At 36.0% G+C, this 16,328-nt stretch overlaps 1 protein-coding gene across 1 annotated transcript; it reads left to right on the top strand.

Annotated features, from left to right (window-relative positions):
• Positions 1 to 2,694: 2,694 nt before the first annotated feature.
• MGP (matrix Gla protein) lies at positions 2,695 to 13,245 on the top strand. Its single transcript, XM_015814432.1, has 5 exons — positions 2,695 to 2,852; positions 7,756 to 7,894; positions 9,468 to 9,503; positions 11,640 to 11,721; positions 12,879 to 13,245. Exons 2-5 carry the CDS (start codon positions 7,834 to 7,836, stop codon positions 13,015 to 13,017), a joined length of 318 nt encoding a protein of 105 aa, XP_015669918.1. The 5' UTR covers positions 2,695 to 2,852; positions 7,756 to 7,833; the 3' UTR covers positions 13,018 to 13,245.
• Positions 13,246 to 16,328: the final 3,083 nt, after the last annotated feature.

The following is a 16,328-nucleotide window of genomic DNA, read 5'->3' as shown; positions in this document are numbered from 1 at the left end:
ATACTGTGTTTAGAATTAGTTCTTCCTGTATCTAGTCCCCATATGGGATTTATTTTAAGATAATGCATTTCTTTGTCAAACTGCTGTGCCATTAAAACATTTCTCCTAATAAACCAAATATAATCCTGCCGTAACTTACACCTTTAGTTCTAGGCCTATTTTGTGAAACAGGAGAGAAACAAGTTTAGTTTTAACATGTAAGATTCTTTTCCTCCACAAGGCTGTATCCATTTGAGATCTATGCCATACTCTTACATCCAGACAACGCCATGCACATAGGTTGGGCATGGGAAACTTAATTCTTACTATAGAGGAGCCACCACAAAAACAATTTTACAATACTTCATCTAGAGCTCTCTAGCGGGCAGTTGTCTATTGAAGGGAATCTATGCTACATTCTAATATTCTCTTGAAACCAGAGCATCATATTATCTTCCCATCACCCCCACTTTTGGATGCAATTAGAGGAGTAGCCTTTCCACAATTCCTATGCAGTCATTTGTGGTCCTCCTCTCACTATTGGGCAATCAAGGGAGGACAGAGAGAGTAAAAGTGCTGTTTTAGCCCTAATGTTTCCACTCTCTGGATGAGCCAGTGGCCTTTTCATCCTCCCCAGCTCACAGTTCAGTAATAAAGATATTTATATGATGCAATAAAACTATGGTGGAGCACAAAGGGGAAGCCTGCTTGCTATGTGGAACTACCTTTGGTAACAGTCCTTTAGATATTTGAAGAAGAGGTTTGCCCAAGAATTGTTGCATAATGCAAATGACAAGATGGCATGGTCCCTGCAGTAGCATGTGTAGAAATCAATTGAATCTTACTATGATATTATCTGCTTCCATTAAACTATAGAACAGCAGATAGCTTAGAGCTAAAAGCAAGTTGTATGACGAATCCAGCTCTGTTTTCCAGCACTTCCTACCCCTGTTACACTGCTGCCATTTGCTATCTGGTTCAGCTAACATTTCAGTTGAATGTAAGGCAAGCCCTAAAAAGTGCCACCATGCCCCCTCTTAGTCTTCTTTATCCTGAGCTAAACATTTCCAGTACTATTCATCAAAGGACCTTACCTTCATCCTCCCTAAATGATGGTGTCCAGAACAAGACATTAGGAGTATTCTGTAGTTGATTCTGAGATTTACATGTACAATGAATATACTACATTATTGACTAAAAGTAGAACTTTGTATTTGTCCCTATGAATTTTATTTCAGCTAATATTTCCATTTTGGCATGGTCTTTGAAGAAGTCAATAATCTTTGCCAGTGATTTCTTATGTTTAGTTGATAAAAAGGTTTAAAGTGGATAAGAAGAATTATGATTTTGCAAATAAGAAAACTATATTTGAATTGACTTTGTGTACCAATGATGAACATGTTGTTGCTAAGTTATATAAGCATTTACTGAAAATGAATATAGAACATGAATATATTAAACATGTAACTTTATGAAATGGGCAAAAAGTTTGGATATATAATGCTTGATCAGTGGGATAATATGCACAGCAAAAGATTGCAATTTACACTGAATTAATCTGATGGGCACCAGGTAGCCTATGCAAATCCTAAGCTCAGAAGTCTCTTACCAAGCTAAACCAATGAAAGATGTACTTTCCTTGGGTTATCTTTTATGTCTGGGAATGACCTTGTTTAGATCAATTGGGCTTTTCTATAAAACAAAACAAAACAAAACTATGAGCACTATATTAATTCCTCTACATGTTGTTCAACTATTTACCTCTCACTGTTTGTCATAACTGTAAGAAATTAGCATGCAAGCAGCACATGATGCCATGGCTGCAATGGATACCAGTCTTTGGAAAACTTCTCATATGTATCCAAATTGGTACCCAGTCAGAAATAAGGCAAACCACTGTCTGTATGTTCTTCTTATGAAAGGAAAGTAGACATGCCGAAGATTTGATTGGTTCAACATTTGTTATATTGAACAAATACATCCAAAGGGTGTTTATTACTAATCTAAAAATGCTATCAGATTGAAAATACCCTCCAGGTGTACTTATAAGTATCTAGCCAGGTGGTTTCTTTCCACAAGCTCAGACATTTAACTCTGAGCATGGAGAGAGGTTTTTTTTTAATGATATTTGGATTAGGAGTCCAATTGTTCCATTTGTTATGCTTGTCCAAATGGCATGGATTGTTAATTTTGTCATTACATGCGTAATGGATTTCTTTAAACATTAATTCATCTGCAACTAATTTAGAAGTTGCTTCCTACGGATGCCAAACTCCCACTCAGTTCAAATACATGGTTCCATATTTTCTAATTCCATCCTAAACATCTCTTTTTAGATGGGAGAAATCGAGTTGGGAAAAGCAGAAACTCAGAAGTTTTTCCACTCCTGTTTTTTCCTCCCTCTCAAGAACTCAAGTTAAGCTGTAAGTATTTGGAGGACTACTGTGCTTCAGAGCATGATTACTGAAGGTTAGAAGGAGTACCACAGCCATCAGAGAATCCCTGTATAAAAGTGTGGTTTGTTTTCAAGATCTCTAGTCAAGGTCCTTGTGTAGTTTAGATGCAGCCACACTGCCCCCAAGATGTGGCTTTGATTTCCATGAGCAACTAGCATTTGTTGTCCCACCCCCTCACTCTCCTGGTTTCATTTCCTGAGGTTTCTGATTTCCTGAGTGAGGGATGGAAATATTCAGAAAAGAGGGTGGCAGTCTGAAGGAGGAGGCTGCATGGAGAAGGGGAGGGAGGGGTCACTTATCATAAATAAAAAGGTCTCCACTTTAGCAGTGTAGAGTGTAGGAACATTGGGAGAAGAGAACCTGCCACATCAGAAAAAGTCCTATGTAACAGAGGGCAGCACAGATCATTATATTACAGTGAGTATGCAGAGCCTAATTAACACCTGTGCACCGGTTAATTGCAAATGCAGTAGCAAAAAAGAAAGAAAAAGGTGTATATATTACAATATTGTGATTATGAATAATTTCAACAGGATAAATTCCAAAGGACTCCCTTTTGCTCTAATAAAATGCAGGGTTGTTAGTGCAAGTAGGTGCTAGAATTAATACTAGAAATATTGGTTTATAATTGTAATAGGAGAGAAAATGAAGAAATGAGAGTGGATCTGAATGTTTTAAATGTGCACATGATATCTATGATAGCACAACTTTTCATTTTCAAATAAAATTTCCTAGGTTTTATTTGAGCCTCAGAATTGAATGATATATTGCTTAGAATTAGGATAAGGAAGATGTGACTCTAATACTGTAGCTGAACTACAATTCCTAAGATACCTTAATATTTGAAGCATGCTGAGTAGGTTGGATGAGAAGTGTAATTCAGCAGCAAGGAAGGTAAGTGATATAAGTTGCTTAAAATGAAAATGGTTTAATATTAGCACATAAAAACTAAGGCTTCTTCATTTTTTAAAAGAACATAGTTTAATTTTCATTAAAATATTGCTGGATATTCCATATTTCCCAAATCATCTTCTCATTTTAGCAACATAGAAAGCTGCCTATAATTAGTCAGGTAATTTTAATGAACACTATTAAGATATATTTCCATTAATTATGAGTCAAACCTGAACACAGCATCATTTTGGCAAAGAAGTTTGTAAATAACAATTTTGTAAAGAACCAATAACAACTCCAAAGCATTGCTTATTGAAGTTAATGAAAATGATGATACAAGCTCATGTGGATCAAAACAGATTTTTCTCTGAAAATTTATCCTGCTTTACTAAACTTTACATTATTTGCTTTGGGAAGTATTAGGCATGCTGTGAGAAAGATGCTTAAAATAAAAATATGGTGTTTAAAAGCCCATGTATATTTCTATACATTTCACAATAAGCATGATAATGGATGGATGGAGGGAGGGATGGATGGACAGACAATCTGAGAGGAAGAAACATTCAGATAAACCACAGATGGTGTTGTGGTGAGCCACTATTTTCTCTCCAAGCATGTCCTGATAACTTCCTCTGAAAGCAAAGATCTGAATAACTCTCCTGTTTGCAAAGAACTCTCCACCACTCTGTGGCTTCTGAAACTTCTCTGAGTCTCCTTGTCCTCTCCCATTCAAAACTCTTCCAATAGCATTGTTTGCCTCTGGACTGTTCCCCCCCCATTACAGTTCTTCTTCTCAGCAGGAGGCCAGGAGAGAGCCACATAGATGCCAGGTTAGCTGTGATACACAATCAGCTCATAAAAATCCATATAGGTAATGTGGAATATAAAGAAGTCCTCACCAAGGCAAGTTAATATTTTAAAGGACATTTTTGCTGTTTTAATCTTGGATATGCAGAAGGAGTGGAAGGAAACCGCTGCAGAAACTTGGAGGACTGTAGGGTATCATGGGCCAATGGCTACCATGATTGCTCTGGTTGGCCATCTGAGTTGCTCAGCAAGCAAGCAAGAGATTGGTGGTCTCAGTGTGATTTTATAAGCAATTTGAAATATTTAGTAGTTTGGGGATTATGGGGAAAGGTAAGAAATATTCTTCCATTCTTATTTACTAGGAATTTTGAATATTATGTACCCAGAATCCCTAATACTGGAATTCTGTACACCTTTCTTCATACACATCCCTATTCATCTCAAGAGGGGAAATGGCCTTGAAAGAAGGTAATTTGGGGAAAAACATTGCATATGGGTAGGTTATATTCTGGATATATGAACACATTCATTTTTATTTACACACAGTTTGAAAGCCTTCATTGCCACTAACTTTGAAAATTCTGAGAATACTTTCTAGATAATCAAGGCAAAATTCGTCTGTTGTTTTATTTCCTTGTTCTTTTATTTTACAGCTCTTCTAGGCTACGGTACTCCTAACAAACTCTGGGCAGGGAATGCCTAGTCCAGCTCCATTCATGAGTTTATTTTATATTACATACTGTACCTCACTACCCACAATAATGATTATGGAGAAGTAGCTGCCAAGTCCCTTTTATTGCATTTTTAAAGAGCTGTGAAATAATAATGGCTTGGCAAAATGCTACAGCAGATGATCCTTGTTGGAAGAGGGTTGCAAGAACCAAGTTGATGTAAAACTTCTCACAAATAGGAAACCAGAAATAGAAATGGGTAGAAGTACAACAAATGACTGAAACCTGGTTGAAAATTCACTATTAATATGATGGAGACATGATGATGCCATATTCACTTTATGTGGAAATTGCTCTTGTGATATTTCTGCTATACCATTTATTTTATTTTATTTATTTTTATAATTTAATTTATACCCCGCCCTTCTCCTCATGGGACTCAGGGCGGCTAACAGCCTCATAAAACTACAATACAAATACAATAATTAAAAGCCGAATTAAAAAGAAATATTTAAATAGGCCGATCAATTAAAATTATCCTTAAAAATCCCCTGAAACTTTAAAATCATTAACAATTAACCATGTCACTGTCTACAAAAACATTAAGATTTTGGTTAGGCAAGGGATTCAGAAACTATGATTTTGGGAAAAATTGTGAATTGATGTCAAGAATCAAGGTTTAGCAAATAATTAAACACTATTTGATTGTGCTTATTGTAGATATCTATATGACTCATAATTGGTCACATTTTTATAGTACAGTATGGCAAGCCACTGGCTTCTCCTACCAAAGATAGCAGTTAAAGAAATCATAGTGTTCCTTGCATAATTTATTTACTATATAGTGCAGATTGGAATTCTGATTTCTTTCTTTGAAATATACCAGGTCTCTGATTGCAAGAACAAACCTTGATGTTTTTCTCTGGTTTTTAAAAAGGGAACAGTCAGAGATCCTAGTTCACAAATCACGATGACATGATGAACAAAAGAAAGAGATTCTATGGCTTACATAGTAATTCTGCCTAACCAAGATCTCTGGTGCTAAATCCTTCCCTTGGTAGCATAATCCACATCTTCCCTAGCAGTCTGTTTACTTCTATATAGACGTACTTTCAGCACTGCACACTTCCCAGCGCCTTTCTTCCCCATATTTCCAATTCTATTTCTCTTACCACATTTTTTTTATCTCCCATTACTTTTCTTTTGTTCCTTTAATTATTAGTTTCGTTGCATAGTAGAGAAAAGCTTTATTGCTACAGAGAGTGTATAGAGTAGGACTTCGGAATAGTATGCTGAACCTGCCTCTAAGGTATGGATCCCTGAACCTGGGATGGCTTTGCTCCTGTGGAATTTTTTTTAGGATGGGAAAAAAGCTAAGATAAATGTTTGCGTTTTAGCCAGCAAACAAAAAGCAGAAAGGATTTTGTGCTCTTAAGTGAACCTTCCTTGTTACCAAAAGAAGATCCCCTCCTTGCACTTCTATTTTGAATATATTATATGAGCAAAAGTTATGGTTGCTTTTGTGATATTTAGATTGGCTCTCCAAAATATAGTAAAACTTTGTTTGGGCTGACTAAAATGGAAAGTCACATCCTTGACTGACTCTATACACACAGACACACAGAGAGAGAAACACACACACACACACACACACACGGACATACAGACAAATCCCATCAGAACATAAAACAAATCTATTAGACAGAACATTACAGTAAAACTTTTCTTAAGAACTAATTTTCCTCGAGGGGGGGGGAGAATTTTCTCTTGGCCTCCACACTGCCAGTAGTTCTGTGGAGAAGATATAAGCTTATCAACTTGGTGATTAGATAACAATGTAAAGTGGAAGACATTGGAATTTTAAGCTTCACTTTGGGGACAACCAGAAATTAAATTGTTATTATATAAAAATAAAAGGGGTGGGGCAGTACTGGATGTGGCTTCCAATCTGCCTCAATAAGTCAACTGAACCTACTCTTAATCAGTTGTTGGGGTTCAACAATGTTTTTGTTGTGCCAAATCCAGAGCCCATGTTGCATAAGCCTTACAATATTAACAAGGGCTTCATTTGCCTTCTTGGGCATATCCCAAACCCAGCGTGATTGAGTTAATAGGTAAATGAGATTTAGAAAAGTATGAAGAGAAGTAACAGTTGAAAGTAACACTGAATTTTCCAAGATGATATGATATGTTAATTTTGAGACAATGAATGTTACGGAAATATGTTCCTTGGGATTTGGGGAACTGCAATCCAACACTTCTGGAGGGGGTCAACTATTGTTATTGATGGAAGGACAGGAAAATCAGTAGTCCACAATAGTTTCTTGATGTTGGGCTTTGTCTGGCATTTTTGTGACTTGTTGAAGGAAGCACTCCAAAAGTGCTAAGTGGGAGCAGGGCAAAAATATAAACTTGGACAAAAATATAAACTTGATTTGATTTCATCTAATGTATTAAGTTATATGGTTATTCTTCAGTCATGTATTTAATAATATTCAGCTTCTGTAATGTTACACGTTATAATGTGGTAGCAATCTTGTGGGGAGGGATTTCCTCTGTGGACTGCTTTCTAGGTTTTCACTGGAGAGACAAGGCCTTGGAGCCTTCAGTTGTGCCCTTCTGACTCAGACAATTAAGCATTCTCTTTTGGAGAAGCCTAATCCTGTCCCCATGGGCCTGGGTTAAACTCTGGAATTCTACCCCATATCCAGCATTTTTGAACATGCAGAGTTAATATCTCACCTTCATTTGAAATGTGAAGCCCTCCCTCTTCTACAGAAAGGGAGGGAAAGAAAAGAAGCCCACTCCCACCACAGGCTGATTAAACCCTCTAGGAGGATATTTTATTACAGTCTTTGAGACACCAAGTGTCAGGCATGCCATTCAGCTGACTCTTGTTTTCCTACTGCTGCTTTTAAAAATACATACTTAATTGCTAAATTTTGCAGCTTGCTTGCAGTTTGGGGCTTGATTCCATACAAACAGAGGGTAAGGCAGGAGCAAAAAGCAAGAGATAAGACGTAAAAATGCGGACCCTCATCATCCTTGCACTCCTGGCTGTTCTCATGGTGACAGCTTTCTGCTATGGTAAGTGATGTCTCCTTATAGTTATTATTGGGGGTTGGGGTGGCAATAGTCTATCATAGAAAGTTGATGTTCTGCACACATTCTCATCTAATTTTATTCTCCCTTCATTGCTACTTATCTCTGTATTATATCTTTCTTCCTTAGTGCCCTTTTTTCCAGTACTTCAGGCTAGATACTTCCTGTCCAGTCCTCAGTTGGAGCTGTGTGTCCATCTAATACAACCATCCCTTTCTGTCCTTACTCCCTAGTAATCCCATCTGTATTTTCAGCTAAGTTAATTGTTTTATCAAGAAGCAATGCAATTTATAAATAAATTGTATGCTTGGAAAATTGCCAAATGCAATTTGCAGAAAATGTGTAAGTTTTTTTTTAATTTAGCTGAATTTCAGCTGTGATGAAAAGAGTCTTAGATTCAATTTGGAGAAATTGATAAGCATATTCTGGTAATCCAGTGTTTGAAGAAAAACCTATCCTGCAGAGATATTCCAAATGTTTCCTTCTGAAGTTTTAGAGATGGCCAGAATATTCAATAAAGAGATATGAATTAAATAGGTAGATAGATAATTTTAGATATTTAGATAGATAAATACATAGATTTTCATTAGATAATGTAATATTTTGGTTGTTGGCTCCATTTACCTGCAGCGTCTAAAGAAACACATGTTTTTTTCAAATGGTTTATATTTGTCTTGCTAAAATAATTTTTGCTCTGTTGACCTTTTGTTGCTAATGTAGCAGGGTCTCCCTTCACCCATTCTTCTTATGGCACAAGAATGACATGATCTAGCCTGATATGAAACATGATACATAAAATTCTGTAAAATGGTTAAGCTGTAATAATTAGATACAATTGATTTCAGTTTGGGCTACATTACCTTTTTTTGGTGTCTTTCATGTCTACAATGTCTTGATGCTTTATTAAAGTTGGACAAGATTTTATAAAATTGCCTAATGTGGAAATAATAGTATTTGGTTTGTGTTATCATGTTATATTTATTTTTAGAATTATGGTGCATTTTATAAAAATAATGTAATAGATGAATCATTTTTTCATTTTGAACTGTCTGAATAAAGGCACTGTAATATTTTAATGTACTTGTATATATTTAGAAATCACAAAATAAGAACTAGCCTTTTAGGCATTGTTCGCTTCAGTAGATAAATTAAAGCATGAGTTTACTTTTTGGTGGGTTATATGTTATGCTAATACACCTTAATTTTGACCCAAATTCACATATTCTTATTGCTCCAATATCATGTCACAATTACACTATATAGTACTAGTCATCAATCCATTTGATTGATAAATTAATTATACCTATATTTATGTTATTACAACACCCACTAATACAAATAGATTTAAAAAACAATAGTTGATTCTACAAGTGGTTGAATCTATTAATTGCCCAAAGCTGAGAATGAAACTTATGTATCAACTAACATGAGAGGATATCTTAATTAGACATCTTTAGAAACAGATTTTGGAACTAAATAAATTTTTGATCTGGTTTAAATGTTTGCATTCTTATAGTATCGTAATTGAATAAGCCACTTTCACTTTATTTTCTTACAGAGTCTCATGAGAGCATCGAATCACATGAATTTACAAGTAAGAAATTGTGGTATATATTACCTGACTTAGTGGTCCCTGAAATGTTTGATTTTGGCAGGGAATCTAAAGTGATCTCTTATTGTCACTTAAAAAGAAAACCAGGGTTTTTTTTCAGCCAATTGAAGGAACACAACCATATCCTTTCCCCATGACTTCAGTCTATCCAAACAGCCCACTCAGATTCTCCCATGCTTTCTTTTCCCATTTGTTCGCTTATCATCTAAGCTTGTGATACTCTCAGGGAGCCAAGTGATTGCAAGTTAACAGCATTAACCATTTATTAGAGAACAAGCTAAGAATAGCATCTGTCATAGAAAGGGTGGCAAGAAATAAAATAAATAATTTTTCCAGAGTGAAAGCCAAGTCTGACATGTCATCCACAGTGGGAAAACACTTCAAGAAGCCCTGCTTATCTATGCCTGCAAAAAGGCCTATTTGAACACTGCCCTATCAGGGCAGAAAAAAATATCCACAGTCCTCCTAGGACTGTATCCAGTGAACTTAATTTCAACGAAGCATTTTAAAGATTGGATTGTTCAATTCTTAACCATTAGGAGATGGGGGGATGGTAGGCTCATTGGAAGAATTATAAACAGGGAGAATATTTTAAAAATGGGGACATTTTAATCATATAACACAGATATTCAATATGCAACGTATTTTTACAAGCAACTTTGTCGAAAGATACCGAAAAGAGATCTTTGTTGAAAAAACTCTTGTAAACCCGTTTAGATCCAAAATTCATTTTTATCCATAATCAGTTCAAAGGAAGCTAGTTTTACACAACATAAAACTTATTTTTAGTTTTTAAAATTACATACCAATCTTTAGGATGTCCTTGGGGATCTTGCCAGTTTAACATTCCATTTGCCTCCTAGTCACCTCCTTGGAACAAGTTAATATTATGGATTATATCAAGGGGTGGTCTTCTTCCCCCAAATACTTTTTTGTTCTCTACTATCCCCTTCTTTAAGCAGAAAACTGGATTTTTCTGTGCCAAGGGAAGTACAAAGCAATCATTCTCTACCTTTTTCTGCACAAATAATAGAGCACAGTTAAGAACGAGAGATGAAAATAGAGAATAAGTTCCATTATTCCCAATTTCTCCTTTAGGCAATGAGGAAGGGCTACTGAAGATGAAAAGAAAACAGAAGACACATTTTTCTTCTCAGTTCTAAGGAGTCAACTACACACAACACTAGTCTATTAAAATATCTGGCCTCTTTTGCATCTGGCTTCTTCCTGCTTTTCTATTTCTTTTAAATAAAGAAGCTTGCCATGTAATACAATAAATGGTACTAAAGTCAGTTTAGATCCCAAAATAACTTATTTGTCAATATTCTCATTCAGAATCTTACCATCATTTGTCTAATCATAAGTCCTTCACCTTGAGTGATCATAGAATATTGTCATGAAAGACTGGTGATTGCTGCTCTCTCTCAACTAGAGAGAGATCTGATTGTTACTGAAATGCTTTAAATACTGGAACTATTTCAAAACATTGGAGAAGAAAATGAGAAAAATAATCCAGGGGAGATGGGAAGTTAAGAAATATGAAAAATAAATAAATAATTGTGCTTCATGTTCTGGAGATAGCAAATTACTGGAAAATCAGAACATAAGAACTTAACATAAACTTTACACACACACACTGACAACAAAAGAAAAGGATGAAACTTGAAGAATAAAATTTAGAATATGGGAACTATTAAGTGAAAAGTTTCTCTCAGCTCTATACTTTGCTCAAATGCAGGGTCAAAAACCTGAAAGGTTTCTTTTTTCTTGTGTTCGCGTGTTGGCTCCCCAAAGCATCAGAAAGTTGGACTAGATAGATCTTTGCTCTCATTCATCTGGACTCTTGCATTCTTATGTAACAGGATTTGCACTAAAATAAACAATCCACCCTCAGATACTTTGCGTAGGCGGGGTGAATGAGTTGGAAACTCCCGTGGAAAATCATGCAACAGAGAAGCCATTTGTTTTTATTAATAACAGAAGGCCTGCACTAAACAGAAGAAAATGAACACAGGGTGGATGGGGTGTGTGTGTACATAGAGCTATTATCTTTTGATTCATATATTATGACTATGATATATATCAGCAAGTATTAACTACTTATCTCTTTCCCACCAGGTCCTTTCCTTAATAGAAGGTATGCCAACGTCTTTATGAGACCCCCACCAGACAACAGGAGAAACTTTTATTGGCACGAAAGGTATGCTTCATTAGAATTCAGGATCATTCAGAACAAATGGGAAAATTCATCATCCTGGTGTCTTGATGCTGGCTCCCAGCTTTTATCATCCAAATCAATTATGGGAGCTGAACTCAAATTATATGAAAGTCTTGCTTAATAAGACTTGCTTTGAGGAAAAACTTCTCTTCCTCAAAAGAATGCTGACTTTCATTTGGAACAAGTCATGGGAAGAAAATATCCAGAAATGTTTACTGTTGATACACATGTATTCTGTGCATAGCTGAGAACCACTAAGAGCCAAAGTACAACAGACATACTGTACAATGTTCGGGAGTCACAGGTTGGCATAGTCAATCAGTTCTGCAATTTACCAATAATCCTATTCTCATCATTGCATTTAGCTCTCTTATCCTTTATTCTTTTTCTAGTGCCATTTCTTCTTAACAGTATCTCCAGCCACTATTACAGTGATATAAAGCCTGTAGGAGCATGCTAGGCAGCCAATTGCTGCTTAGAGGCTATGCGGTTGTTTTTTTTTTTTTTTAGTTTGAATGGAGATCAACACTATTTTATTTTATTTATTTTATTTTGGTTTGATGGACATCAACACTATGGTCATGATACATAATTGGGAAAGATAGTTCCCATAGATACCTTCTTCTCTGGTTTTCTGTCAAATGTTGACAACTTCGTTTCTGAGAATTCCAGAAAATACAGACTGTCTTTGATGTAACCTATTGGCTGTGACTGCCCACGCTATTCTAATTTAGACATGGGAAATTTGATACCTTCCAGATGTTGTTGAATATCCAGCTTTCCTGGCTGTTGGCTACCTAGGTGTGGCTCATGGCTTCAACATTTAGTTAGTACGGGGTTCTCCCCTTGCTCTAAAGCCAATTCACAAGTTTGTTTTTAATGGGTAGATTCTACTCACAGAGATTTTAGCTGTTACTTTGGGAAACATCTGCCCTGTTTTAGAATCCTAAAAAGATTATTAAAATGCTTTCTATGGGAAAATATGTCAATAAAACTGGAAATCATTTAAAACATGCATGGCACAGGAAGAAAAGTAGGGTAAGTCGGTACTTAATGGCTTACCAAAGGTTCACAGGCAATTTCTCTCCACTCTGTCCCCAATCTGCTCTTTCATCATCTTCTCCTGCTTCTGTGGACAGGATCCGGGAGCGTAGGAAGACTACCCAGGAACTCCAACGGGAGGAATGTGAAGATTATAATCCCTGTGAACGTTATGCTATGCGCCATGGCTACGTTGCTGCCTACAAACGGTTTTTTGGGCAGAGGAGAGGAGAGTGAAACCATTACTTTCCCAGTGCCTGGAGCCTGGATTTTGTAGCTACAAAGAGTGACCTCTTTGAAATGTATTGTTGCTTCTTAACTGCATATTATTCCACCTCTCGCTTCATTCTTTTGTAGCCAGTGATTTCTAGTATCTGTTAATTAGCACAATGCTGATGTAATGGTGGTTGGGCAGAGAAAGGATGCAGATTTTCTTATGAAATAAACAATATGGTTTGTTCATGAGTTTTTTGTGTGCTATTTGTGTGTCAAACATGAAGGTGCATATTTTTACACACTTATTTAGAATTTAATATATCTAATAAAATACTTTGTGCTGTATTTTAAAATATTTATTAATGAAATAAAGGAGTCAACAGCACAATATCTTCATGATGCTCTAAAATATCTAGGACAGTCTCTAAATTTTAAATGTATTTTTTAAAGTGTAAAATTAGGTAAAATCTCAGAAGATAAGCAAATCTTCCACACAAGTGCTCAGTGTTCCTCCAGGGTTCTTACATGAGATTGTGCAAGGATTTGGAATTGGGAAAGAATGTCAAAATCTCACAGGATTGATGATCCCAGGTGAAATTGTTTGGTTTTGTGGCTGTGCCATTGAATCAGTGTTGACTCCTAGCAACTGTTTTGACTGATCCCTGCAGTTTTAGGCATCCTAGATTTTTATTATTGTTTTGACTGTCCTGAAAAGTTTTTGATCTTATTATATACCAATACTAATAGATATTGATTTTTACAACTTTATCCAAGCATTACAGTAGGTTAGTGATTATTGCCACAACCTTAAATGTATCCATGACTAATTGCCCTTAGCTTTCAATTGTCATGGTTCCGATAGATGAAACCTATCAAAAGGTTTCAAGGCAAGAATTCTTCCTCAAATAACATTTTATTCAGGAAACAAAGTATTGGCACTACATAGTTAAACCCAAAAGCTAGATTCCCTTACCCCAGATACAAAGTAACAAATTGCAATTCCCACCCCCAATAAGCTGTCATAAATCACATTCTCCAATTAGCCTGAAACGCAGGTCTTCTCTCCAGCTCCTCAGCCCACCAAAATGTTATCAGTTCGTCCTTGGGTTCCCACAAAGCAGCATTATTATTATGGCTAGCTGAGCTCAAGCATTCATCCCAACCCCCCCTCTGCACCTGATCTCTAAATAGAAGAAAAAGCATGTTAAAAGCAAAGCGAAAATGGATGTGATTTTCACCAGTTGTCAGAGCGGGAACATCCAATGTTTACAGCGTTGACATCAATATGGTATTAAAAGGCAACCTCCCTGAAATTAAATCCATTAATTCTTGAAAGTATCCAGATGGGTATGACCAAAGAGATATAATGTTGTTTGTTTCACATTCCAAACGAAACAATGAGATTAGTCATCCCCATCTTTAAGATTGCATAAGCCATCCAGGGAAACATTCATTTATATAACATACCATGTTGATGTGGTATGTTTATTAGTGTAAAAGAAATGGGTACAGTACCAAAGCTGGCATCAGTCATTAGTGATTAGGTTAATATATTTGCAGCCCACTACTGTCCACTGCAATTTGAATTCTTTCCTTCAGTTCAACTCAGTTTATTGTCATAGACCAGTATAGGTGATCAAAAAAACAAAGTTTAAGATAGGAGTTAAAATACATTTGTAAAACAGCCCAATTAACATCTATAAGTGAAGTCCAGGATGCAGCCTATATTAAATCATAATGTAAAAACTAATATATTAAATACTATAACATGTAAAATTAATATCTAAAACTATTAATATCAACAAAGTTATAATATCTAAAATTTAAATGAATTATAGTTACAAATAATGCACTGTGGAAGATTGGTTCATCAGGATGCGATGGATCTTCCATGCTGCTGCACAAAATGTAGCTACATGCGCTGTAACAAATAGTACTTCATTTACAAGCAGCATCTGGGCATAGGTCAAATCTGAGCAGCTATGATATTTACTAAACTAGAGGTAGTATGAATCTGGTTCAGATATGTCCATAAAAGGAGCAATGACGAAAAACACTTCTATTAATGCCAATAAAAGGGGGGCATAAAGAAGATAATAGAAGGATAAATAATAAAGTTACAGCCATACTATATGGGCAATATGACATTGACAGCATTGAGAAATTAGGTGTTCAGCAGAGTGATGGCACAAGGGAAAAAACTGTCCCTGTGTCTAGTTGTTTTGTCCTGCAATACCCTATAGTGCTGTCTCAAGGTAAGGAGTTGAAACAGTTTATGTCCAGGATGTGAGGGGTCTGTAGATATCTTCTCAGCCCTCCTTTGACCTGTGCAATATACAGGTCTGCTATGGAAAACAGGATGGTTGTAATTGCTCTTTCTGCCACCTTAACTATCTGTTGGAGTCTGTACCTGTTCTGTTTCTTACCAGTTACAGAAGTACAAATGATAGACTCAATAATTCCTCAGTAAAACTGTGTCAATAGCTGTTGGGGCTGTCTGAACCTCCTGAGTTGACACAGGAAGAATATTCCTTGTTGTATCTTTTTAATGATGGTTCTAATGTTTAGTGTACATTTCAAGAAGTTAAGCTTTAATCAAAGGTTCATAGAAGTTAGCCACATTTTGACTCCACTTTTATCATACTTGTCTCTAGTTGATATGTGAGTTTGAGACACTGCAAGGTATCTAGAGAGCCACTCTGATAAATTTGTTTATATCCTCTCCAGCGGGATGAAACATGAAGCTGGGGGGAGGACAACTAGAGTCCCATAAAGGAGTTGGGCTAGTACTTTTTCTTTAAAGATGGCTATCTCAAAAGGAGCATTTACGCTTATAAAATATATGCACTATTCAAATATTTAGTCTTAATCTGTGGTGGGTTCTTTAGCAAATAACAAAAACATATACAGTAGAAGCAAGGTAACATAGACAAATCAGCAAAAATGGGTGCTATGAAATAGTTAATTTATTATTAAGCATATTAGACTACCTGCATTAGTATTGTCCTTATGATCTCTCTCTCTCTCTCTCTCTCTCTCTCTCTCTCTGTAGTGTAAGTCTAAAAGAAATCTGGAAATCTGACATTATGGCAGAACAATATATTATTTATTCACTGCATTCCCTAGAAGTCTCATGCAGAATATGAACAGAGTTCAGAGGATCCAATTTTTTGGACATTGCTTTTCATCATGCAAAGTGTGCACAAGCTGTAAAACTAGCCATGAAGGCTAAATGCCCAATTTTATGAAACTGCTCATTCACCATTGGTAGGACTGGTAGAGATTGTTCATAAACAGATAGGGGTTTTGCAGCATTTAATAAAATATACTTA

This window comes from Protobothrops mucrosquamatus, unplaced genomic scaffold, assembly GCF_001527695.2.
Source record: "Protobothrops mucrosquamatus isolate PMUCROS unplaced genomic scaffold, P.Mucros_1.0 scaffold251, whole genome shotgun sequence".
Lineage (NCBI taxonomy): Eukaryota > Metazoa > Chordata > Lepidosauria > Squamata > Viperidae > Protobothrops > Protobothrops mucrosquamatus.
Note: the sequence above shows the minus strand (reverse complement) of the source record. Positions and strands in the feature narration are given on the sequence as shown.

Bases quoted from the DNA above. Each gene is read 5' to 3' on its own strand.
- MGP (XM_015814432.1), top strand. From the start codon at position 7,834: ATGCGGACCCTCATCATCCTTGCACTCCTGGCTGTTCTCATGGTGACA. The intron at 7,895-9,467 runs GTAAGTGATGTC...ATTTTCTTACAG, and splicing joins GGTGACAGCTTTCTGCTATG to AGTCTCATGAGAGCATCGAA. The intron at 11,722-12,878 runs GTATGCTTCATT...TTCTGTGGACAG, and splicing joins AACTTTTATTGGCACGAAAG to GATCCGGGAGCGTAGGAAGA.